The 24,741-nt window shown below is 39.4% G+C and overlaps 3 protein-coding genes across 7 annotated transcripts in view; all 3 read left to right on the top strand.

Annotated features, from left to right (window-relative positions):
- The window catches only part of LOC122768721 (plasma membrane calcium-transporting ATPase 1-like), a 72,578-nt gene extending 67,315 nt beyond the window's left edge, over positions 1 to 5,263 (top strand). For 3 of the 5 annotated variants that reach the window (XM_044024913.1, XM_044024911.1, XM_044024909.1), the window contains one exon: positions 1,540 to 5,263. In XM_044024913.1, the coding sequence (XP_043880848.1) occupies positions 1,540 to 1,785 (246 nt within the window). In that variant the 3' untranslated portion in view covers positions 1,786 to 5,263. The remainder of the gene's footprint in view (positions 1 to 1,539) is intronic. The other 2 variants (XM_044024912.1, XM_044024910.1) reach the window with 1 other exon arrangement.
- Positions 5,264 to 13,538: 8,275 nt separating this feature from the next.
- Positions 13,539 to 15,410, top strand: pth4 (parathyroid hormone 4). The gene is made up of 3 exons (XM_044024821.1): positions 13,539 to 13,573; positions 14,123 to 14,208; positions 14,728 to 15,410. The coding sequence occupies exons 2-3, from the start codon at positions 14,126 to 14,128 to the stop codon at positions 14,996 to 14,998; spliced, it is 354 nt and encodes a 117-aa protein (XP_043880756.1). The 5' UTR covers positions 13,539 to 13,573; positions 14,123 to 14,125; the 3' UTR covers positions 14,999 to 15,410.
- A 1,141-nt stretch (positions 15,411 to 16,551) lies between these two features.
- On the top strand, positions 16,552 to 24,393 carry cept1b (choline/ethanolamine phosphotransferase 1b). Its single transcript, XM_044024757.1, has 10 exons — positions 16,552 to 16,743; positions 17,732 to 18,018; positions 18,840 to 19,014; positions 19,264 to 19,411; positions 19,495 to 19,636; positions 20,567 to 20,651; positions 20,954 to 21,085; positions 21,375 to 21,533; positions 21,642 to 21,767; positions 22,270 to 24,393. The coding sequence occupies exons 2-10, from the start codon at positions 17,828 to 17,830 to the stop codon at positions 22,390 to 22,392; spliced, it is 1,281 nt and encodes a 426-aa protein (XP_043880692.1). The 5' UTR covers positions 16,552 to 16,743; positions 17,732 to 17,827; the 3' UTR covers positions 22,393 to 24,393.
- The last annotated feature ends 348 nt before the right edge of the window (positions 24,394 to 24,741 follow it).

Below are 24,741 nucleotides of genomic sequence, written 5' to 3'. Positions count from 1 at the left end.
ATCAAATAAGACAAAATAAGTCATTAATGTGCCCAGGTGTCCTAGTTTTCCTGCATTTAAGTCAGTTTTTGTATGTAGTGGAATTTTAAATTAAACTTGATTTGTTGTCAATGTTATGAGGGAACTTAATTTGGCTTTTTTTGTAAGTGAAGTCAGGCCCTTTCCAGTATTATTGTGGTATTTAAAACCTCACTGAATGTGTAATCATTTGGTTACACACTTTCTGTGATATTAAGGACATCAGCAACAATGATTGCCCCACAGCAGAGCTGGTCTGTCAGTGGGTGATACCACCTCATTACCATGACCCATAGCTCAAATGAGATCAGGTGCATACTATAAAGGAAAGGAAATAACAAATAAATTAGCATAATGCAATAGAAGGATGAAGAGCCAGCCAAGAGAGTCGAAAAAGGTGGAGAAGACACCCAGTCAGCCACACCATCAGCCGTCATTTACTGTAAACCAAAAATAAAACCTTTTAAACCTGAACTAAACCAAACACGAAGAAAATAGAACAACCAGAGATCTTGAAGCAAACATAAAACGTCAAACGAAAACAAGTAGAAAAAAATATTTAGGCCAGGTCACTATAGGGATAGACCCGTTTATTCTGTGCTTCCTGCTTCTTGTGCCGTCCTGATTGGGCAAATTGTCTGCATGGTTTGATAATCTGTGAACGAGTCGAGGCTGACTCACACATACGTATGTGGTGAAAAATGCTTCATATTCACTTTGAGTGAGGCAGGGTCGTGCATCACCAAACTGCATTGTGGGTCCGTTGCTTTGCTGTGATTGGGCTTCATGTAGTAGAAACGCTGGCCAATGAAAATATTCCAACACAGGTTAATCGAATCACGTTTATGTGATTAAACTTTAAACAATTACGTTTGTAACATTAGCCATTCTTGCTACAAAGCCGATCATGACGGACACTGCTCTGCTGATGTCTGGCAGTCGCCTCCAGCACCGTGTGACTGACCCACCCACCCTCGTCTGACAGGATTATATTTATGTTTATATGTATTTTTTATTGTGTCTAGTCTGTGTATAACTACAAAAACAATAAAGTACATTTTCTAAGGAAGAGGAGAGAGCCAGTAAGAAACAGAACAGGAGCAGACAAACAAAACAACTGATGACACACCCACAAGGGGTGTGCACCAGCAAATAACTGTGTGTGTGTGCATGTGTTTTGACTCCACACACTCAGCTGCCTGATTATTATTGTTATTGTTGTTGTTATTATTATTATTTGGCTGCAGTATATCTTCCTCCAACCATTTGCTTCCAACATGGTGTTGACTTTTTTTTTTTTATGAGCCTTTTGTGTTTTTCAGTTTGCCACCATGTTCTCATCCATCTACCTTCTGTTTGACTCGATAATGTTAGCGTTTTGTGGTTTTTGCACCTTCCCTGCTCGGATTCAGACCCCCCAGCGTCCATGTGCACCCTCCATCCCCGCTGTCTGTCTGTTGGACATCACACTGTCTGTCATTCTGCTCATTGTCTGACTTTACCTTTTCTTTTTTTTTCCAGATTAAGGTGGTGAACGCTTTCCGTAGCTCCCTGTACGCGGGGCTGGAGAGCCCAGAGTCCCGTAGCTCCATCCACAGCTTCATGGCCCATCCCGAGTTTGTTCCCCTGTCTGAGGAGGAGGCTCGCATCCCCCCCATCGAGGAGACTGGTGACGAGATTGAACCCCTCCCCAGCTCCTCCTCTGGGGCAAGTGGAGGAGGAGAACCACCTAGCACCTTCCCCCAAAGCTGCGAGTCATCCATCTGAGCTCCTCCTCCTCCCCCTCTCCTCTTCATTAGCTTCATGTGTCATCCCATCAACTGAAGTGTCGCACTAAGGAGGGAAGTCATCACTCTGTTCATCCCTTCATTTTGCACGCACACGCGCCTCATGACGTCTTCACCCCTGTCAGTCATATGTGCCTCGTTGTGTTCCTCACACTGACTGTGGCGTTGTTTTGTCTGTAAGTCTGTCCCTCCATCGCTACCACACACCAATCAGTGGAGGTGGAATCCAGAGTCTCCACAGTGGAAGGTCTGTCCTGTTGTCCTTCATTTATATTTTTTTACCTGATGATCCTTTTGCAAAGCTTTTAAACTATGTTGGGTTCGATCTTTGTGGGACTCGCAGCAGCAGCAGCAGCAGCAGCAGCAGCAGCAGCATGTCATGTTCTGTACTCGCTTCATTCCTGCTTACGGCTCTCAAATATAGCACTGAACTTTCCAACGAGTGCAACGATTCTCATGTACATACGCTTCTGCTCGTCTACACAGCTAACAGTCAGGTTTGGTGATCAGAAGATTTTTAGGCAAATGCAAAATTGTAACCTTTTATTATTTTATTTGTTTTTTCGAGATGTTCGACATCTGTTTTTGTTTTTAAAATCTCTTAACGAATGTCAATTGATGGTTGATTCAAACTCCTGAGAATGTCTTGTGAGTGTGACACTACAGTCTTCAAGTTTCCACTGTTAAAGAAAATGTTCTTCCCTTTATCGTGTCTGAATGTGTTGGTTTTTCTTTTTACCTGCTGTGTTGCATGTGGAGGCAGAATGTTTACTACCCACATATATTGAACATAGCTGTGTCCAGAGAAGGGCGGGAACCTGACCACATCTCACCCAATTAGGGTTCTGGTTCTGTCTCTGCCCCCTCCCCCTCTACGTCCATAGTGTCAGTAGAAAACTGCAGTGTGGCTCATGTTTCCCTTTGAGTATGATGCATGTTATGTTTAATTCGTGTTGAGTCGCATGATACCTCGGAATGAATATTTGGGATTATGTTAGATGATCTGTGTGTTAGTCTGCAGCGACATCTGTTCAGAGAACTTCCTGTCTGTAGATCTAAACTTCCTGTCACCACAACAGGACAAATCAGACTCATCGATCAAGTTAAAGCCCCCGTTGTACTTCACAGCAGCTGATGTGTTCATATATCAACATGCTCCTCACATTGGCTCACTTGCAGGCAGAATACAATCCCTATAACCATTTTAGAACACATACAAAAACTATTAAGTCTCCAAAAATCAAAACCTACACTTAGGATGGGGATTATAATTCATTCTCTGCCACAGTCTTAAACAGTGATTTTTATCATTCTTATTCCTCTTTCTCTCTCTCTGTAATTTGGCATTTCACTCTTGACAAGCTCAAATTAGAGTTACGTCTACCCTCTTTTTAAGTTTTTTTTTTGTTTTTTTTTTCAGCTTTGCATTTGGTGTCATTGAAAATATTTAGCTCAAGTATGTCAGGTTTGGACACTCCCGTCCCAGGATGAGACATATTCCTATTGCTTCTGTATTTATTCTATTCATGGTCTGGGACAGTGTTGCAGTGGCACCACATAAAGCATGTTATCCCAATGTGTTTGAAGAGTAGGTGGGATGTGTAATTCCTACAGATGTCAATCCTCCCACCCAGACATGTCCACAATCCATCCTTCATGTGTCCTGATGAGATGATAAACCACCTGAGCATGAAGGAGCAGCAGGTCTCGTGAGATCTGAGCTCCTCATGTCTACCATCTCATTCTTTAAACCAGAGCTCATGACTATATGTGACAGTCTGAATGTAGATTGAGAGCTTCATCTCCACCTCAGCTTACTCTTCCCAAAGACCCCAACATGCATGACTTTGATTTTCCATTTCATTTTTTTTTTATCAGTGAATGAAGACTTGTCTCAAAATCTGACCAGAGCTCTACGATCTTCTCTTGTTTGACCCTGTGGACAGGCTGTTGTCTCAGTTTTCACCATCCAGGACAAGTTCATTTCCATTCTTTTCCTTTTGTGTTTCCATTGTCTTCATGTGTCATAAAACCACCCACTTAAAAAAAAATATTTTCTCAAGAGTGAATGTGCATTAAAACGGAAAGGAATCCTGTCTGGTTGGGTCTGTTTTGCATCACAGTGCAAGTAGTTCACCTCAACAGAAAGGAAGTTAATGGATCTCTGAACAGAGTCTGCACGTCTGTCTGTCTGTCTGTGTTTAAGACAAATCTTAGTACTGCATCTGATGTTTCCTTGTTTGTCAGGTTTCACTAACAGAAACTGAATCGGCCGTCAGTGACATGCCACAGGCAGCAGCAGAGGAGATGTTAGATCATCTTCATCCCTCTGTGCTCTGTGGTCTTTGATTAACACACACGTCACTGTGGCGGCCATGCTGAGGTTTATGGAAGACTGATGATTTCAGCCTGTAGAGTTAAATCCACTGTGTGACCCTGCTGCCGATCAGTTCTTCGTGTCTGCCGTGTCCGCAGATTACCATCTTAAAAGAAGAAGGAGTCGTCCTCCAATCAGAAACAGCAACGCGTCTAATCCCCTCTTAGTCCGACTAGCAGCCATCAATTGATCTATGAACTAGGATACATTATTGTAGTCGTGTGCTACTACTGCCATATTTCCAACTTTTTTGTCATGACTTGGTTCTTCCTCCCCTCTGATGAGCTTTTTCTATGTAACTCAGAGCCATATTTTATAGGTTGTCTGTATTGTTTTTTATCTCATCATTATCAAGGTTTCCGTTGGACTTCCTCACCCATGACCCTGCCCCCACTACTCCGCCCCTTTACGTCAAACATGACCAAAAAGCAAGGAGAAATTCTTCAGTCGTCACTGCCGAACCAAGTTTAAAGGACCTCTAACAATGTTTACATGCAAAGCGATTGGGTGGCAGTTTGCCTGTGCTTCTCTCATCCGACCACTTCCCTTTCATTCCCTTGCTTTCCTGATACTTAAAGTTACTATTTAACTAAATGGGGAAACTTTCTTGCATGGTTTTCATATAAAATTCAATGTTTTCTTCATTTTTTACAATTCTTCTGTATTTTTATATTAAGTAATTTTTAATATTTTGGAGATATATGAATATATATGTATAGGCTGAGGAGTTTGGTGACAGTATAGTTCATGAATGAGATGAATCTACCGTGGACTCTGTCTTTTTACAGCTCTCTAAATATTAATGCCACGTGTGTCGTCTTGGTCACCTGATGTTAGGGCTCAGAAATCTGCAGTGACTTGTTTACTTCCTGTTGGCCGTTCAATTGGAATCTCAATAATCTCGTCTCATCCGCCCCTCCCCCTCCGTTTCTGAGTATATCCACTTTATCTAAATGTTTTCGACACACTACACGCTGTGTGATTTCAAAGTTATCCAAACTCCATTAGAGTTCAGCGAATGCAACATGACTACAGCTAACTGTAACAAACATTAAATGGGAGTGTATAATTATTTATCCAACCTCTGGATTTCTTTGTTTTCTTGAAGTTACTATGACTGATTTCTTTGACTGAATGGATTCATGCTGTTTCCAACTGTTGGCGCTTTGACCACTTTGCAAACATGTAACCTGACAACAAGAGGATCAAAGCTGAGTCCCAATTCAGGATCCGCCGCCTTCAAATGGGCCAGTCCTACACAGATGTGTCCTCACCTCCCACATGCCAAAAAATGAGAGAGTACACTGAAGACCAGAGTTGGTCCCCCAAATAAACCCAAGAAAATAAACTCCCAACAATTAATTTGCAGATAGAAATGTGATACTATGAAAATCAAATCAAACTCAAGCATTATTCAGCACAAATGCCAAGAGTGAGTGCAGGTGTGACGTGTTTCATTTCAAAATGCTTCTTCATCCGTGGGCCTTGGCTTGGTCGGGACGCTGTCTCGAAACAAACAATACATGGGTGATACAGGATTTTTTGGGTTTATGCTTACAAAACTAATTTGGTCATTTGCATAGATCAGGTTTTGGTAATCCTAAAGGTATTTTGTGTCTGGCTTTTAATCCTCACAAATTATAGTTAACACTGAATTGAGGTGGGGTGGAGGTAGTGGAGAGGGTGTCCAATCATACCAAGGGCCCTAAAAATGCTCAGACCACCTCTGGACGATGTGTTGTGTTGTCTTAATTTAGGCCAAAGATCCAAAAAGACGCCACAGTTTCATTCCTGACATTTTTATATGGGACATTTAAGGAGGCGGGGCCTGTGACGGGACGCAGCTGCAGCTGTAGCTGTCATCACCATTTTATACAACTAACATTTCATCCCATGACAAGAGCGGGACTGCCAAAGTGCTTGTGACATGACTTTCAGTGTGTCCTTTGGCTGCAAAAGAGACAAACACCCTTGACACGAATGACGACGCGTTTCCTCTTCTTTCTTTCTTCCTTTTTTTTTAATTCTGTGGCTGAACCTGAACAGAACAGAACACATGTGCTCCTACAATCAATGCAAAGTAAATATTGTCATAAAAGTGAATGGAGTGAATTGATCCTGCTGTCAAGTGTGTCAGTGACAGGAAATGGAAATGGGAGACGGGGGCAATCAGCCAATCATCACCCAGCAAAGCTTTAAGAGTTCTCTGCCAAAGCTGTTTCCTCATTGCTTTTCTTCTTCTTCTGCACAACCCTGTGCCCCTCGCCCCTCCACCTTTATCCCCCTATCCTGGATGAGACTGTCCCTCTGCTGTTGCCATGACCTTGGTGTGGCTGTGGTGGTCATCTGCTGGACTGGTCGCCCCTCACGTCTTCATGCCAGTTGCACAGCACAGACCCGCCGTCAGAGATGCTCTCAACCTTTTTTGTGTTTCCTGGTTTCAGCCACGTCCCAAACAAAAAAAAAAAACAGGATGAGGCTCAGCTACGGACTGAAAGTCTTCACCTGGTTTGAGTTTTCTGAGGGTTTACTTGTGGAGTCATACAAGAGCTAAGTTTGCCCGTTTTGCATTAGGACGTGTACATGGAGAAGGAACTCGCTTCTTATCCAGTCATTGTTGCATTTTGGCTGCGTCGTTTCCTCTTCAGAGCGCTGCCTTTTTTCTCAGAACAGCTTCCAGCAGTCGGATATGAAAGGAAATCTACGGAGAAACTTTACATCCTCTTCAGAAATCAAAAATTCAATAGAAAAACAAAAAAAAAGGAACAAAGAACTGGAATATCACACCTGGAATAGTCATAATCACTCCACAGCATATATCTCTATATATTTATATCTATATATATATTAGATGTAAATAAATAGACGTATGACATGAATGGTTTCTCAGTTGACCTTTGCAAAAAAGACTGAAAAAGAATTTGTTTTCTGTAACTACTATGATACACAGTAATAGGCGTTGGTGTTATTTTTGTATAAACATAATATCACCTATGTGGCATGCATGACATATATACAAAATTTGGTGGTTTAAAGCAATATGTCCAACCTGGTGCGATTGGTTCCGTCGTGTTCTGTGTAGCCTAAAGCCACTCTTTTACCGAAAGAGATTTAAAAAGAAAAAAAGGAAAAAAAAAATACAGAAGAAAGAATAACTGCATTTGGATAAAAACTTAACTGTTCAGTATATGTGTTTAATGTTCTGTGTTCTGCATGTTTTTGTATGGAATGAAACATCCCAAAATGTTGACTCATTTTCCAAATGAATCTCAAACACATCCCCCACCCCCGCCCTCCCCCTCCCGGAAACACATGCAACATAAAACACACACACACACACACACACATACAGAGACTCACACACACACACACACACACATATTTGCACTGTGAGGTGAAACACACTGAGGAAATTAAAACTGTGACTTCTGATGGATGTATATGATGAAAGATGAAGATTTGTCCTTTTTTTGTCCCCCCCATTGTCTCATTTTATCCAGAAACAGATTTTCCCACTGTTTCTCAGCCTCCCCTGAACTCATCACACACATCTGTGCAGTGAGAGGATGAGGAGGGAGACAGGGTGACAGTTAGTAGGCCTTCATGTTAGTGTGTGTGTGCGATCTGCAGGTGTGTCATCATCATCATCATCATCATCATCATCTCACCAATCACATCCATTCATACTTTACATTATCCTCCTGCTGACAATGAGAAAGACGAGGATAATGGAGTTTGTTGCTCGCCGTTAAACATCGGCGTTGATGAGATCATTTTGTCCAACTGTAACTTAATTAGGACTTTGCAACAGGGTTGTGTCCATAAGGATTTGCTAATACAGTTTCCCCGAGTTCAATATGAACTCTCCAGATTCCACTTCCACGTCTAACGAAATTTGTCATTCATTTTTAAAAAAGAATTGATGAAATATCTTGTATGTTGCATATCTTGGTTGAAGCTCTGTAACAATCAGATTCAACAGATCCAAGATTAAAAAGCTGGTTTATGTAAATGGTCCGTTCATGTCGTGTTATAATTTTGAATCATTGTCATTCTGTCATCTTGTTTTCACTGTGATGATGGATTTTAAAACTGCTCTTGGATATACATTTAAATCTGTGTGTATGAACAAAAACAAGAGCAACAGACAGAGCTCATGTATATATATAAATATACATATATACATGTATATATATGTATACATATATACATATATATGTATATATATATATATTCTAACAAATAAAAACACATCTTTAACTTTAAATCTGTAAAGCAAATGGACTTGTAGACAAATCTGTATAATCAGGCTGTAAAATGACATCGATGTGGTCATGAATGTTGGATTTTATGGTCGGGTTAAACTGCCCAGAGTCTGACAACGGAACCGTAATTAAAAAAATTACAATAAATACGTGCATAATTTGAATCCATCCTGTTGTATTCATTCCACTAACCGGTTATTTGCTGTTCATTTGTGTAAATGAACATCTTTCTCCACATTGTCACTCATCAAGTTTCGTTATTTCTGCCATCAAACTAGCACATGATATACACGTTTAAACATACTGGCCTTGAGTTACACGCAGAATTAACAACATTTCACTGTGATTTTACAAAAACAAATGTGAAATCGAGCCTGAGAAAAGCCTGAGGAAAATATCTCAGCAGCTATTGACACAGACATTCATGCTCCCAAGATGATTGTTTCCTTTAGTGATTATATCTGATGCAGATGTTCATGCTTCCTTTAGTGAATAGTTGTGACAGTTTTTGGGATCGTTGTCTGTAGTATCATTATTATTATTATTATAATAGTCAAGCACCTGCAGAGGTAACAACATTCCCATCAGTGTCAGGTTACTTTGTGTTCAGGGTGAATTAGGTTGATGTTAAGATGCTAAAAGATGGTGGCTATAGTTAATAACTTAACCTGCTTAGTAACACTATCATCATCATCATCATAATCAATGTGTGGAAGCTGTGTTTGTTATTGAAATGCAGAGGACGTGACTCAATGTCTTCAGTCTGTGGTCCCATCTACAGTTTGTGAACCAAAATAAAAATTCCCTGTGCTTCCCTGTGTGTGTGTGTGTGTGTAAGTGTGTGTGTGTTAGTCGCTGACGCAGTGTAAAGGTGTGTTTCCTCAGTGTGTGTGTCACCTTTCCCCTCGTCCACTCTCGCACCTCCTCAGTTTCTAACATCCTCCTGTTTGCTTCGATCTATGCAACAGACTCTCCTCCAGTTCCGCCCTCGTGGCTCATCCACTCTCTCCACACTCTCTCTCCCTCACACACTCACTCACTCTGTCTGCCTGTCTCCGTCTTTATCTGCTTTTTTACTTTTCAGTTCTTTCTACAAACAGAACCACGATACCATGTGTGTGTGTGTGTGTGTGTGTGTGTGTGTGTGATCGTGCATGCACGTACGCACACACGCTCACGTTGTTTTCTTTACTTTTTTGTAAGATATGATCATGTGGAATGCCTTTGGTCTTAGTGTCATGTCGTTTGAACTTAAGCTGAACAAAAGATGATAATCAAGCAACTGAGTAAAAAGTTGTGACAAAAGTATATACATTATATATATATAATATATAAATATATACAAATCTATATACATAAAATAAAGCCATTGGAATTTCAAATAAATCTGTGTCAATTTGTGATTTTTCACAATGTTGTTTTTTTCCCCCTCAGAATTGTTTTGAGTTTACAAGGATAATCCCACTGAGATTTTTCACTTGGCTAGAGATTTTTCACAGTGCTGTGTCTCTGTAAAAGAGAGCTGGACCATAAACAAGGAAACATGAGTTTAAGAGCTCGGGTCACCTGTGCATGTTCCTGTGGATGAGAGGAGCTGTGAGTGTTTTAATAACCTACTGATGAATCGCGACAATCAACACGTCCAGAGATCCTGTCCACTGTGTGGACACAAGCCTTCCAAGATCACAAGGAAACTCATAGTAACATAACCATATAATTATATAAACTACATTTTCAGGGTCCAAAAGGTTCTGAAACCTGATTTCAGTTTGCATGTAGGTCGTCTCACATTTGATTTATTTGGTCAGTTAACATTTCCTTTATGGACTTTATGGTCTGTTTCAGTATGACATGATGTCCATTTTGTAAACAGCTCAGCTCAGACTGGAACATGGTTGCAGGTGTGTGTCCGTGTCTTTCATTTGCTTCGTCATTTGAGTGTCTTCTCTCATCTTCTGGTGCTAAACAGCAAACTCTCTCAGTGACAGACGGCGACGCTGATTCAACGTGCTGAGTTGGTGGCAAAGCCTTTGTCCTTGCTCCTGTCAACACTGACCAGAGCCAACGCTGCCAAACCAAGGACTATGGATCATGGTCATTCAAAGACTGACCGGTGACTGTTGTTGCGGCACGTCAGAGGCTTCAAAATCATGGAGGGGTAATTTGCCTCTGTAAATGGATGGGCCATGGGCTGGGCTGCCCCTGAGCAAAGCATCCAACCTCCCATTGCTGTAAAATAAGTGCTGCATATTGTTCCTGTGTCCAGCTTTTGTATTCAGTGCTGGTGAGAAATAAGGATGGGTTACATGCAGAGGTCAAATTCACTCTCATTAATCGGTGTGTGTGCAAAAAAGTATTTATTCTCATTAATCTATTGGGCGACCGCAGCGTGACAGGATCTCTGACAGCATAAACCAATACTCACTTCTCCTTTTGAAATAATCACACACAACTCACGTGTGTGTCTCTATGTGGTGTTTCATCCATCCCAGAATGCAGTGCTGCACTTGTTGGCTGCTTTCTCCCTTGCTCTGCATCAATGCAGTGGGGCAGGAAGTGTTTTTTCAGCTCCCTCTCTTCAGATGCTCAGTACAATGCTGCCACCATGTGGTTGAAGGCTGCGCTGCACGTGGAGCACCTGCTGCAGATGTGCACATACAGAAATGTTATTCTAACATTTTACTGAATCATTGAAATAAACCTGGAAGATGAAAATAAAGACTTGATTCCCTTTGGGTAATATATCGAATTGTCACAGATATTATGAGTGATGCTGTTTGCCTCAGTTCAATAATTACTGTGTCATAGATTTATATACCATTACATTATATACCACAACAATATTTGCAACTATACTCCAAAACAAGAATGAGAATTAAAATATATGAATGCTCACAGTCGTGAGTCTTGGCTGTGAGCATCACAGCTCACAACACATACTGTATATACTATCCCATTTTTAATGAAGAATGATGAATATGTATATATATATACATACAGGTATACATACATATATACTCTATATACGTATATATATACAAATCATTAAAAATGATATATATATATGTATTATATATATATAGAAACACATACATACTCTATATACATATATGTATATATATACAAATCATTAAAAATGATATATATATTATATATATATATATACATATATCTGCACTTCATCATCATTTTGAATATATCCTGGTATTTAATATTCATATTTGACTTCATTTTTATTCTAATTGGCCATATTTTTCTATGTTTGTATTTTCAATTGCATGTTTATAATTATTACCTTTTAAGATGACTGTCTTTGCTAATGTAACACTGTAAATTTCACTGTTGTGGGACTAATAAAAGATTATCTTATCTTATCTTAATTGGCACTGAACTATAAAAACAATTAAATGCAGTCTTTGCAATTTGAAAAATTGGTTGCTTTTGATTCTGATTCGAAAATGATTAAAAATTCAGTCCTACTTGAGTCACAGTAATGATCGTCCACAGTGGACAAGGTGGACTTGAATATCGATGTGTTTCCAACGGTTTGGACGAGTTGAACACAATATTCTTAGAAAGATGCACTCCCTCTGACTTGTGTTGCATAATTCAGGATGAACTGGTTTGACAAGAGTCCACGTGCTGTTCAGTGTTTACCTGAGTTTCTGATGTGTTATTGACTCACATGTCTCCATGATGGTAATGCCTGCAGGGGAACACACACACACATATGTCTGTATAGCATTCATAGTGAGGACATTCACTGACTGGCCCCTTATCTTAACCCTAACCATCACAACTAAGGGCCTAACCCTAAAACACAATGCTGAGACTAAAGCAGATAAATGGAATCCAGGAATATTTTATTCTTTCCAACATGTGCATTTCCAGTTGTGACTTGTCAACAACATGATGAAACTTACATTTTCATCCATCCATCCATCTATCGACCTATCTGAATGTTTGTGACTGTGGGAGGAAACCTGAGAGAAAACACACACACAAATGCAAACTCCATGCAGAAAGGCTCTTGTTTTCTGACTGAGTGAAGAACCCGGGCCTTCTTGCTTCAAAGGCAAGAGTGCTAACCACTACACCAACACCTATCTTGCCATATTAACAAACAAATAATCCTGAATCTGTCCATTTATTTGGATGTGCTCGAGTTATCCCACACCCTTGACAAAATATCATTTAAATAGGTTAAGTAGTTTTTGATTTAAGACTGCTTCTTGTGGTTTGAGTTAAAGGAAATGTCTACCTCCCTCTACTGATTAGTTGCATCTCTTTATTCCTTTTCTACAAATGTCTTCACATCATTGCAAACTTAATGGACTTAATCACCGATGTGCCTCATCCCTCCACCCACGAGCATTTGACAGTGGCCGACGTTTCTCACTGAGGGAAGCTCGTCCAGGAAGGTGTTGTCAAGACAACTGCATTTCTAACACTGACTAGGAGGACACTGCAGCAACCAGAGACTCCAGGTTCTTTGGGTTCATTAGCGTTGGGGGTGTGGTGTCGATGGTGGAGGTCATGTCAGGAAGCTGGAGAAGAGCTCCAGGCAACAGGCATCTTAACTACAGACGGAGAAAAGTTTGAACCTGAACAGCTGCAGACTGTTGATGTGCTGACTCACCCCAGTGAGTCTGCACCTTCAGTATCAGTGCAAACCATTCAGTCCCATTTCTTTAAACTCCTCTTTGTCAAATGCTTGAATTTCCCCAAAGAGGAAACGGGTGCGGATTAGACCAAAGTATAGAAAATCATAATCCCCCAATTGAATTTAATTTCAAAGCTCCTGATTATGTAAAGAGTATAGCCGACCGGTGAGTGTGTAAAACTGTGCACACTGGGATGCAGGAGGCATTTTTGGGATTGTATCGATACAAATGAGCTCACAAATGTCATTGTGTCTCTCCTCAGACGCAAAAATCATATGTTAGAGAGATTAGGGCACTGACGTCTGTTTCATTCATTTCATCATTAAGCCTCAGTGTGTGTGTGTGTGTGTGTGTGTGTGTGTGTGTGTGTGTCAGGGGGCTCTATAAAAGGTCTGGAGGTCGAACCTGAAGTCACTTTAGTGTCAAATCATCAGAGGAGCTGCAGTCACCAACACCGTCAATGTAAGTTATCTTTATTTCCACTAATGTTCACGTCAGTGTTTTATTTCTATTTTGTAATTTGCAGCACGATTTTCATCTACTTGAAGTTTTTTGATTTTATGTTTAACAGAGCTCTGAATTTCAATTTAGCATTAAGGGGAATTATGTTTTTTTTGGTGTGTTTTTTTTTAAAGAAACAAATATGAAAAGTAAATTTCAGCGTCTATGTTAACGATAACCTAAGGCTTGAGTTGATCACAGTACGAGTTTCTAAGATATCTAATCGATCAATCCTTGACTTCTCTGTGATTTCTGTTTATGACGACTCAACTTTGTCTGTTTTGACTTGACGAAGCTCAGACTGGGATTTTAAACGTGTCTGCAATGTAATGTTGTATTTAATGTTTAGTGCATTATAATTAAGCCCATGAAGTCCATTCTAAGAAATCTGAAGGGTCAAGGAGAAACTCAGTCATTACTAAACAGTCTTACAAAGACATTTGTTTTTGGAAATATTTTTGGTCTTAAAATTGCAAAGTTTGTAAAACTTTTCTTTCTCTTTTGTTACAGAAGATGCAGATGTCACACAGATCTGTGCAGTGGCTCGCTGTCATGCTTCTCGTTCTCTTCACATCTGGCCAGTGCCAACAGGAGAGGTAAACGGATAGATAAATGTTAAAGCTACTTGTGCCGTTCGATGAAATTACAGAAACGTTAACACAATAACAACACAATAACACATTATACAATTACTATGTCTGTTTCATTCAGGATTTTTTTTGTGGCACTGATAAAGAATCTGCCAAAGAGAAATCTATTATTCAGAATCACAGCAAAAAACAACAACAAAAAAACTACACATTACATTTTAGTTCACCACAGTTCACACCTGAGCTTTTTTCCTGAATAGTTTCTCAACAAAACAGGGTTGTTGTTTTTTTGCACAACTGAAAATTGCCAAATGAGAATGTCAAAGGGGGGAAACTTATTTGCATAAATCAGATTAAAGTTTCAATAATTCATGTGTGTCATAATAAATGATATGGTATTTATTTCACAGTCCCTTTCTTTGCTTCCATGTCACTCTGATATTGCTCGTACCATTGTTACGACGTAACATGAGGATGTATCGATCTTGACTGATCTTTCTCGCTCTTCCCTCCGGCTTCTTTCAGCCGCCGAGCTGTGACTGAACACCAGCTCATGCACAACCGTGGACAGAGCATCCAGAGTCTCAAGAGACTCATCTGGCTGTCCAGTGCCATTGAGGGTCTCCACACCGCCCAGACCCGCTCCGCCACTTTCAACCCCACTAAGATCCTGAACTTGGATCTGAATCCAGCGCTAGTCCCTGCTGCTCGGACCCCTCAACCTGCACGGGTGCAGAACCTCCTCAGAGACTTCTTTAATCCCTACCTGACTCACCTGACAGACAGAGAACCCTAACAGTGACGCAGAGAAATTGTATCTGCTGAAGAAATTCAGCTATAGACATATCCAAAGTTCTCAAAAAACTCTCTCAGTTTTTGTGTCAGACATGACTGCAACAACATTTGAGGTCCATGCATGTTTGAGAATGTCGGTGTCTTCATATGAAAACAAATTCAAAATGTGCTTTTTTTGGAAACGTATAGCTCGGTCATTGTTGGTCATCTTTGAGCTGCAAATTTCCTGACGCACAAATGCCATGTTTGTAAATAAAGAAGTCCTTATTCTAATGCCCTGTTGTCACACTATCAGTCTGTACCTGAAATCCACTTCTTGGTGTTTGCTATATTCTTGTTATAGTTGTTTCTTCTCTATGGATTATTTGTGTTTCGATATGAAAAGAAGAAGAAATAAAAGCCAAAAGGCTAAAGTGTTTTTGCTCTTTTCCCTATAGAACAATTACTGTTGTTCAGTCTGAACTTTGAAGAATGATCCTCAATACAAGAAATAACTTTTATGGGTTTAACTTGTCTCGGGCATACAATAAAGCCTATCTATCTATCTGTCTGTCTGTCTGTCTGTCTGTCTGTCTATCTATTTGTCGAAAGATCCGAAAAGTAAAAAAGCAGATAAAGACGGAAACAGGCAGACAGTGTGAGGGAGAGAAAATGTGAAACTGGATGAGCCACAGGGGCTGAACTGTAAAAGAGTCTGTTGAATAGATCGAAGCAAACTGGAGGATGTTAGAAACTGACAAGGTGCAAGAGTGGAGGAGGGAAAAGGTGACACACGCACAGGGGGATTTTTATTTTGGCTCACAAACTTTATACCAAAGTACCACCTGAGATAAAATTGAACTCTCCAAGTCACACATTATTGCCAACAAAGTCAGCTACAGACATTTCATTTACTCCCAATAAGATCATTGCTCTCTCATCATCCTCCTTTTCCTCACATATACATCAAACACTGGTATATAGGTATGAAATTAGATTAAGATGGAGCAAGAGATTAAGTGACGCTAATTATTGTTATTGAATGTATTGTTTCATTTTCTACACACTCTACGCTTCACTTTGATCACATACCCTGGTATATCAGTATCTCTGATTTTCCTCCAAGTACCACCAGAGGACATTTGCGTACCACTGGTGGTACACATACCACAGTTTGAGAGCCAATGGAGCATGAACATGTGCATGCGATTTAACTTTGGAACCAGTAGATGTTGAGTGCCACAACGACAAAAGGAAACCTTGTCTTCTCAGGTTTTATGACGTGTACTATGGTCTGTTGTATGTTGTTTGCTCATTTCTTGTATTTGTTCTCACTGTTCTTACCTTTATTGTTCATTTTTCATTATCTTCTCTTGAGACCAACCTGCCAATGTGATTGGAGATGGAAATCAGTCACCTTGCTACAATCTCACATATTTACATCAATATACACTGTATCCATTTTTATTATATTTCGTTCCAATCTGTCCAATGCCTGGGAGTCTGGACTCGGTGCTTCACTACTCTTGCTACCATGATACATTCTCGCGAGATCTCAGTGACGGCTAACGGGAACTAGCGTACTCCGTGTCAACCACAGTGTCACCAGTCGTGGCGATACTGTACATCAGTTGATGTGCTCTCGGTATTCCAACTCTTTACGGACAAACCGCAAACTAACCGCCAAAAGAGAGCTGCTGTCTGTCGGATTGTATCACCGCCGCATCCCCCCGGACTGTCCGTGGCTCTCGTCCTTTAATCGGCCAGGTCAGTTGGCACATCCGTCAGTTGGTCAGGTTAGCTAGTCGGACTAGCATTGGCTAGCACATAGGGAGGTGTCAGTGGTGTAGACTGATTGATTCAGTTGTGTGATATTCATCGACATTGTAATATTGAATAAGTGTGATTAACCACTGGACCAGCTTCCAAATATCCCCACTCATGCACAGCGTCAGTCTTAGAAATAGTAACGTAAATTTGGCTAACAACAATTATGCTAGGTAGCATTAGCAAACCGCCGACGTAGACACTTGATGGATGTGAAAGTGTCGCTCACGGAAACGATAAACAGTGTAACATCAAGTGGACTTGTCTTTGGTTTGTAAAGGGTTCAGCGTTTGGCTTGTCATTCGCCCCGTTGAAGGCACGTGCGCTGCTAAAGAGAACCAGACATGTATGGGTGTTGACTTTAGTTTGATCATATTTCTCATGTAATCATGTTATCGCCAACATTAACAACAACAAGTGTGACAATACCACGTGTGACAGTTCACACAGTTCGTGGGGCAGATAATATTACATTATATTAATATTAATTAACATTTCTGTAAACATGTCAAAAGGCTAGTTTCCATCTGTGGTTCATGATGCTTGATGTAACTCCCTGAATATGAATACAATTCAATAACTGGGTCTAAACTTGATAAAACATTTAATATTAATTAAAAGTAATATGTTTGTCTCTCCTGCCGTAGACCATTATTTATATGGATGCCATTGGTAATCATGGAGAAATATATAATTATCCATTATCTCCACTGGTTTCTCTTGTTCTTTCCCAAAATAATAAAAGTAATGCAATCCTCTGTATGCCATATATTGATCCAGTCACTAGCATTTATGGTTTGTCTGACTCTGATCTGAAGGTCTAAACAGGACAGACTCCTTAGCCTAAGCATTAGCCAAACAATGTTTCATAGGCAGCTGCTTTCATGGATTGTGATATTTTCATTGGATAGTGTTTTCATGTTCCTAGGTAATATCCAGCCCCACTGTGGATCTTTAGCCCCTCCAGTACGACAGTGGCAGAGGCAGAGCCATCAGGAACCAGACCAACAGGTAGCGGGGCTACATGAGCACACCGGGGCAACAGCAAGGGGGGGGCCTGCGTTCTCGCCGAGGCCTTGGCCGGGACAAGGACCCTGGGCAGGGTGTCGGCATGGAGGCAGACTGCTGGTTTGCTCCTGGAGTGCTGCGCAGGCTGATTGAGCTGCCCTCACCCCCCCTGTCCCGTCACCAGCTCAAGAGACTGGAGGAACACAGGTAATTTCTATGTATTCTTGTTAAAGCATTGATATGTTTGTAACTAACTACAATGTCCAGAAAACTTGTAGTCTCATATTGCTGGGTTAGATTTTCACATACATTAAATTTTGAATATAAGCAAGGAGGATTTATTTTTTGTTTTTATGTCAGTTTACAAAATTAACGATTATGTAGCACAAAGTAAATTGATAGCATCACTTTTTAATGCCATTGCTTGGAACTGAGAGCAGCTTGACTTTCAGTATGCCTATATAACACTGGAAAAAAAACAATTTATTGCATTAGCCTGTCTAAAACTGGACTTAAAACCAGAAAAGATATTTGTCAGACAGAAATGGTACAAAAGTTGGACTAAAAGCACCCACATAATGTGATTTGATTTAAAGGCAATGTGTGTTTTTTTCGTTATACCTCACATACTGTTTAGATTTATATGAGCAGAGGGCACTCATGTATTTAGCAGAAGAGGTTGTAGTGCAGAGAAACAAATGAGAGACGAGATGGGGTGGCCTCTGAGATGCACCTCTGCTGAGGCATAGCATTGCAACTTGTGCGGAGAACAGTGCAGCGTCAGCTATGCTGCTAATCATTGTAGACGGCTACTTTTAAAATGTTTCAAACAGGGCTGAAACTAAAATAATAAATAAATATATAAATAATAATAATAAAAAACAATCTCTTTTCATTTGTATGCTGTTTTAAACCCATTCAATCAGTTGATGAAAGTGCAGAAAAATTTCCACCCGACATTTTATTGTCGCACCTGGGTGGCATCTATGAGTTACTGAGTTCCAGCTGGCTATTATTTATCACTCCAGGTACAGCAGTGCAGGACGTTCCCTGCTCGAGCCTCTAATGCAGTGTTACTGGGAATGGCTAGTGGGACGAGTCCCTGCCTGGATTGCCCCAAACTTAATTACCATCATCGGTCTGGCCACCAATGTCTTCACCACCCTTGTGCTTGTCTACTATTGTCCAACTGCCACTGAACAGGTGAGTGATCATTCTTCAACAACCCTGCACTGTATCGTCTTTAAAACACAAATAACCTCAATTAATAATAATTAACCCGCAATAAAAAAAGTTAGCCTTGGTCAGCTGGAAGGATTTTTAATTTATTGATCAATGAAAATACATTGCTGTGAAAAACAAAAGTGTTTATGGCATATAGTTTTGTAATGACTGAGTTAATGCTGATGAAATGTATGTTATACATACTCATGAATGTGTGTGTTGTCTCAGGCTCCTCTCTGGACCTACTTGTTGTGTGCTGTGGGTCTTTTTATCTACCAGTCATTGGATGCCATTGACGGGAAGCAGGCCAGACGGACCAATAGCAGCTCTCCTTTGGGTGAACTATTTGACCATGGCTGTGACTCACTCTCCACTGGTGAGATTTGTCTCCCATTTAACTTCACACTGTCTCTCTTAATATAATCCTCATATGAATCGCATGTGTTGTTGTCCCTGTAGTGTTTGTGGTGTTGGGAACCAGTATAGCAGTGCAAATGGGCACCAACCCGGACTGGATGTTCTTCTGCTGCTTTGCTGGGATGTTTATGTTCTACTGTGCACACTGGCAAACATACGTGTCAGGAACACTGCGGTTTGGCATGTGAGTTGACAAGAGCGGCTTGAATTTGTGTTCTGATTTTTTTGTTTGTCTCAACGCAACAAGATTATTTACAACCACTAATTTCAGGACTCATAGCATGAAGTATATCCTTAGTGGGTCTGACAAAAGATTCACTAACATGATACCCAACACATTCCTTTTTTCTTCCTCACCTAGCTGAGTACAAACATGTCATATTCCCTGAAAACTAAAACTCATAACCAAATAAACCAAAATAGAAAATATTATAGAATAATCAAACGAGATTAAGGGTTTTAAATGACCTAATAAAAACACATTAAAGATTAACCCCCACTTTATTGTGCCCTGGTTATCCACTGAACACAAAGATCAGATCAAATTGCTACATATGTAACAAATGTTGACACCATTGATGATATTATTTAAAAAAAAATAAAAGATCAGCTGGAAATAATATAGTGAGTAATTTAATTTGCTGCTGCGTAGCTGACTCATCTGATTCTACAATGACCTCTGACCTCGGGAGATGGAGGATTTAAATTCAGTCTGTTCTGTTTGAAGGGCTTGTCAGGAGCATGAGATGAGCTAAATTAACCTTCAAACCTACCTAGTTTTTACATTACATTACAAAAAAAACACACCCACATTTCTAAAGCTCAACATTTAAACCATGTTTAGAATTTTTTTAAAGAAGCACTACGGTTTTTGATTTGTTTTTTTAAATGTGGAGTTACTGTGATAGTAGTGACTGAGTCACTTGTACTGATGACGTTTCTTCTTCGGCTTCTTTGCTGTTAAATCCTGAACCTTTAAACTCAACCAGCGTTGTATATAAGATCACAGCCATGTCCACTCATGTCCAGCTGTGTGTTGTGGGAGAAGGCTGTAGGCTGCTGGTAAATGTCACTAATCCTCACTGTAAATGTTGTGCTTTTTCCTCTCACTCAGCATTGATGTGACTGAAGTGCAAATCTTCATAATAGTCATGTATTTGCTGGCCGCTGTGGGAGGATCAGCTTTCTGGCAGTCAATGGTAAATTTAGTTAGTTGTAATTCTTTCAGATTAATGTGAATGATGGCAAAATTATGTTGTAATGTTTTAATTCTAATGCATCGTTGTTTTGGCTTTTTTGCTGTAATTGGTATCAGTAATACAACTAATGTGTCCCTGAATGCCATGCGTTTACTGTGACTTCTCTGCTCATGGAACTTTATTTTGAATGTAAAGATGAATTCAAAAACTACTAAATAGTTGACTGATATAACATGTATGGCTTGAGATAGATGTGGCATTATAATTTCCTGATTTTTGTTTTCTAATGTTTCACTTCCCAGATTCCACTCCTAAATATTCAGGTGAAAATGGTTCCAGCCATCTTCACTTTTTTAGGAGCCATTTTCTCTTGCACCAATTATTTCAGAGTTATTTTTACAGGAGGTGTGGGCAAAAATGGATCCACAATAGCAGTAAGTCTGAAAACCTTCAAGTTTTCCTCCCAGTAGATATCAGGGATCAGCCGATACGATACTGACTAAAGGTCTGATACTAGTCAAATTCCCTGGATTGGATATTGGAAAGATTAAAAAGTCATGTTGTGAGCTGTTTATTTCTTCTTCATGGAAGAATATTTGTTACACAGTTATGTCTTTGAAAATCTAAAATCTAAAATGACTATCCGGCTGATGTCTGTCTGGTCTGCAGAGCAGTTCCAGTGTGTCTTTCTGACAACTGCCTTTTCGTCGTCTCTGTCTACAGGGAACCAGCGTCCTCTCTCCCGTCTTACATATTGGCTCAGTTATAATTTTGGCGATAATGATTTATAAGAAGTCCGCTGTCCAGCTGTTTGAGAAACACCCGTGTCTTTATATCTTGGCATTTGGTTTTGTCTCGGCCAAAATCACCAACAAATTAGTTGTAAGTAAATCTATAACCTTATCTACCAGTTTCCACTCAGAGGATGTGTTTGTTGTGTTTGACGCTGACTCTGTTGCCTCTGTGTGGTTTGTATGTGTTTGTCCACAGGTAGCACATATGACAAAAAGTGAGATGCATCTTCATGACTTGGCCTTCCTTGGCCCTGGACTACTGTTCCTGGATCAGTATTTCAATAGTTTTATTGACGAGTACCTGGTGCTGTGGATTGCATTGGTAAGTACAAATGTAATGCAGGCTTTGGATGAATGTTCTCTGTAATGGTTACAGTAAAGGTTTAATTAGTCTGTGTATATGACATCAATTAATCTGTTTTATTATTTTATGTTGATTAATCTGGTCCATACAATGTCACAAAATGGTAGAAAATAGCAATGTCCTCTCAAAAAGAAAGAAATATATTCAGTTAGATGTAAAGAACTGTGTGAAACGTGGACTCTTAATCTTTTTTAATGAGATATTAAATATATGTATGTAGATATATATATATATATGTATGTAGATATATATATATATATGTATATATATATATATATATATATATATATATATATATATATATATATATATATATATATATATAATCAGACAATATATTAATCTGTGAGATGGTGAATATTTTGACATGGATTAAAATGGGGTGTTGTTGTTTTTTTCTTCTTTTCCTGGAATTGGTGTGTTTCTGTGTTGTAAGAAGTGTTTTCTTTCTCTCCTACAGATCATTTCCTTTTTTGACTTGGTGCGTTACTGTGTCAGTGTTTGCAACCAGATCGCCTGCCATCTTCACATTTTTGTTTTTAAAATCAAGCCATGTTCAGTCTTCATTTCTGCTTCCCACTGAGGACACGCCGGCCATTACTGACTCTGTTCCTTCCTGTTAGCCACACTCATCTCTACTTCCCTCTGTTTTCCACGTAGAGATGCAGGGGGGTGATGTGATGTACAGTAAGTGCTTCTGCCAACTGAATGTGAGGACATATAATATATATTAAGATACTGGAGTATTACTGTCAGAATTGAATTTGTACCTTCTGCCCCAGTAACAATAATTCTCCTTGTAAAAAAGTCATTGTTACACAGCGCAAATATTTCAGGAAGAGTACAGGTGCTACTCATTGTTTTCAAGGAGAGAAACTTACATGTGTTGTAACTGTCCATGTGCAAGAAGATGTATAGGAAATCAATCAAACTCTTTGCTTTTGATTATAATTTTTTGTAATATTTGCATAACGTTACCTTTTTGCTATTGTAAATACCAAACTGTTATGGTGTCTATGCTTCTCTTTTAATTTAAAAATCTTGCTTTGGAACATTTATAAATCCTTCCATGTCTATGATTTAAGGCAACTTCATCTCCTACTGATTACGTGAAGCTAGCCAGTTCTTCATCGTTCATCAGCAAAAGTTGGTTTTGGAAGAAACTTAAAAGTCTTGACGCATCAAAACGTCACATTTTGTGTTAGAATTGAACTTGGTTTATTATTTGCTGAAATGCTCACTTGTTTGGTTAAGGCTTCCTCTATGCATAATGAATGATTTGCTTTGCACACGTTTGTGGTAAAGGTCAAAGGTTGAAATTCACTTGATTCGCAGTGGGAGGTTTCCAGCTGAGGGTGGAGGGTCTGAAAGTTTACCTTTGACGTCACAAATTCACTTTTATGTTTAAGTTTTCACACATTTGAAGGTGAATAGATTTTACATCAATATTGAATCAATATTCACTTAAACCTTGTTTAACTTAACTGCTCTTTTGTTACTTATCATGCTCAGTTACTCTTAACCTGATGTTTTTGTTCTATATTTCCATTGTTGTTTACAAACAATGAAAAGACAAAACCAACAAGGTGCTGTCCAAATAGCACTGTGTTAAAGCTTGCTGGTTCATACTGAAGATATACCGATGTTTAAAAGACCTCACAGATATGCAGTTTCATTTTTATAAAGGCTCAGTGAGTTTCAGAAATTGCTGTTTACTGCAGTTTTTGGGAAATATCATTCAAACAGGAATAAATTATGCATTTGTACGACTGCGTTTCACAGTGGATATGTTAGAATTTCTGAACAACTATGGAACTCTTTATTTATTTCCAAGAATTGGATTTGCTTTAAATGAATTAAGCTCTTGAAATATGCAGTGGGTTTTTTAAAAGTGAAATTTGTGTACAAATCAAATTCTACCATTCACTGGACCAACTATCCACTGCCACGACAGTTATTAATGTTATTAAAACACACACACACACACACACTCCTGCCTGTGCCTCACTGCAGACGTCTACTAACTAAACAACTGTTGTTGACACAATGTCATTGATGCTAAGTTTCCTCCACAAATCATACCTGCTGAGGTAGAACAGGTGGACTGAATGAATAGGAGATGAGGTCACATGACAATGTCACAGTTCATAAAGGTGGTGACTGATGAGAATCATATGAAACTCTGTCTTTGGCTGTTGGTCGTTCCGCCTCCACATCCACCACCACTGTCATCTTATGCTTTTGTTGCACCGTGTACTGAGTCGGGTGAAGCTGTACTGACAGCCATTCTTAGAAAACGTCAACAGCTCAGATCAGTGTCTTTCTTTCACATTTTGTGCCTGTTTTGATTTCGATTTCATTGAACAGTCAGATCCAATATTAAGCTTTTGGTTTATTTAAGTTGATGTTGAAGATAATGTACTGTATGTATGAAAACATGACAGAATTTACACTGTTGATAAAAAAAAAACCCTGTTGGCTCATAGGAATAAAGCATTCCATACAGAAGTGTTAAAGGTTCATTTCACCCACATCACAAACTCTTTGTCCTTTTAACGAGACAATATTAAAGAATTGTAATGGATATTGTTTGAGTTACCTTTTTTAAAGTGGAGTCATAGGACATTGGGAAGATTAAGTCTTAATTTTGAGCAAAGCAAGTCAAACATTAAACGGTAGTTTACAAGAAAAAGGTAACAAGACTTGTCATTTTACATGACCAAATGTGGGATGTTTGATGACAGTGTGTTATTTTATCAGGGAAAAGCCAAATGTGACATTGAGAATTTTAATTATGTGAAGGTGCCTTACAACATGACTGAAAGTGAGAAAAAGTCTTTATTTCACAGAAGAAAAGCACTAATTAGATGAGCTATATTTTAAGAAAATCATTGAGGGTAAAAACTAGTTTTCATGAAAAAGCCCTGAAAGA

The sequence above is a fragment of the Solea senegalensis genome, linkage group LG4, assembly GCF_019176455.1.
Source record: "Solea senegalensis isolate Sse05_10M linkage group LG4, IFAPA_SoseM_1, whole genome shotgun sequence".
NCBI lineage: Eukaryota > Metazoa > Chordata > Actinopteri > Pleuronectiformes > Soleidae > Solea > Solea senegalensis.
This window is presented reverse-complemented; position numbering and strand designations above follow the sequence as displayed.

Excerpts from the sequence above, each read along its gene's own strand:
- cept1b (XM_044024757.1), top strand. The coding sequence starts at position 17,828 with ATGAGCACACCGGGGCAACAGCAAGGGGGGGGCCTGCGTTCTCGCCGA. Across the intron at positions 19,637-20,566 it reads GGAACACTGCGGTTTGGCAT|CATTGATGTGACTGAAGTGC; the intron begins GTGAGTTGACAA and ends CCTCTCACTCAG. Across the intron at positions 21,534-21,641 it reads AAATCACCAACAAATTAGTT|GTAGCACATATGACAAAAAG; the intron begins GTAAGTAAATCT and ends GTTTGTCCACAG.
- pth4 (XM_044024821.1), top strand. The coding sequence starts at position 14,126 with ATGCAGATGTCACACAGATCTGTGCAGTGGCTCGCTGTCATGCTTCTC. Across the intron at positions 14,209-14,727 it reads GGCCAGTGCCAACAGGAGAG|CCGCCGAGCTGTGACTGAAC; the intron begins GTAAACGGATAG and ends GGCTTCTTTCAG.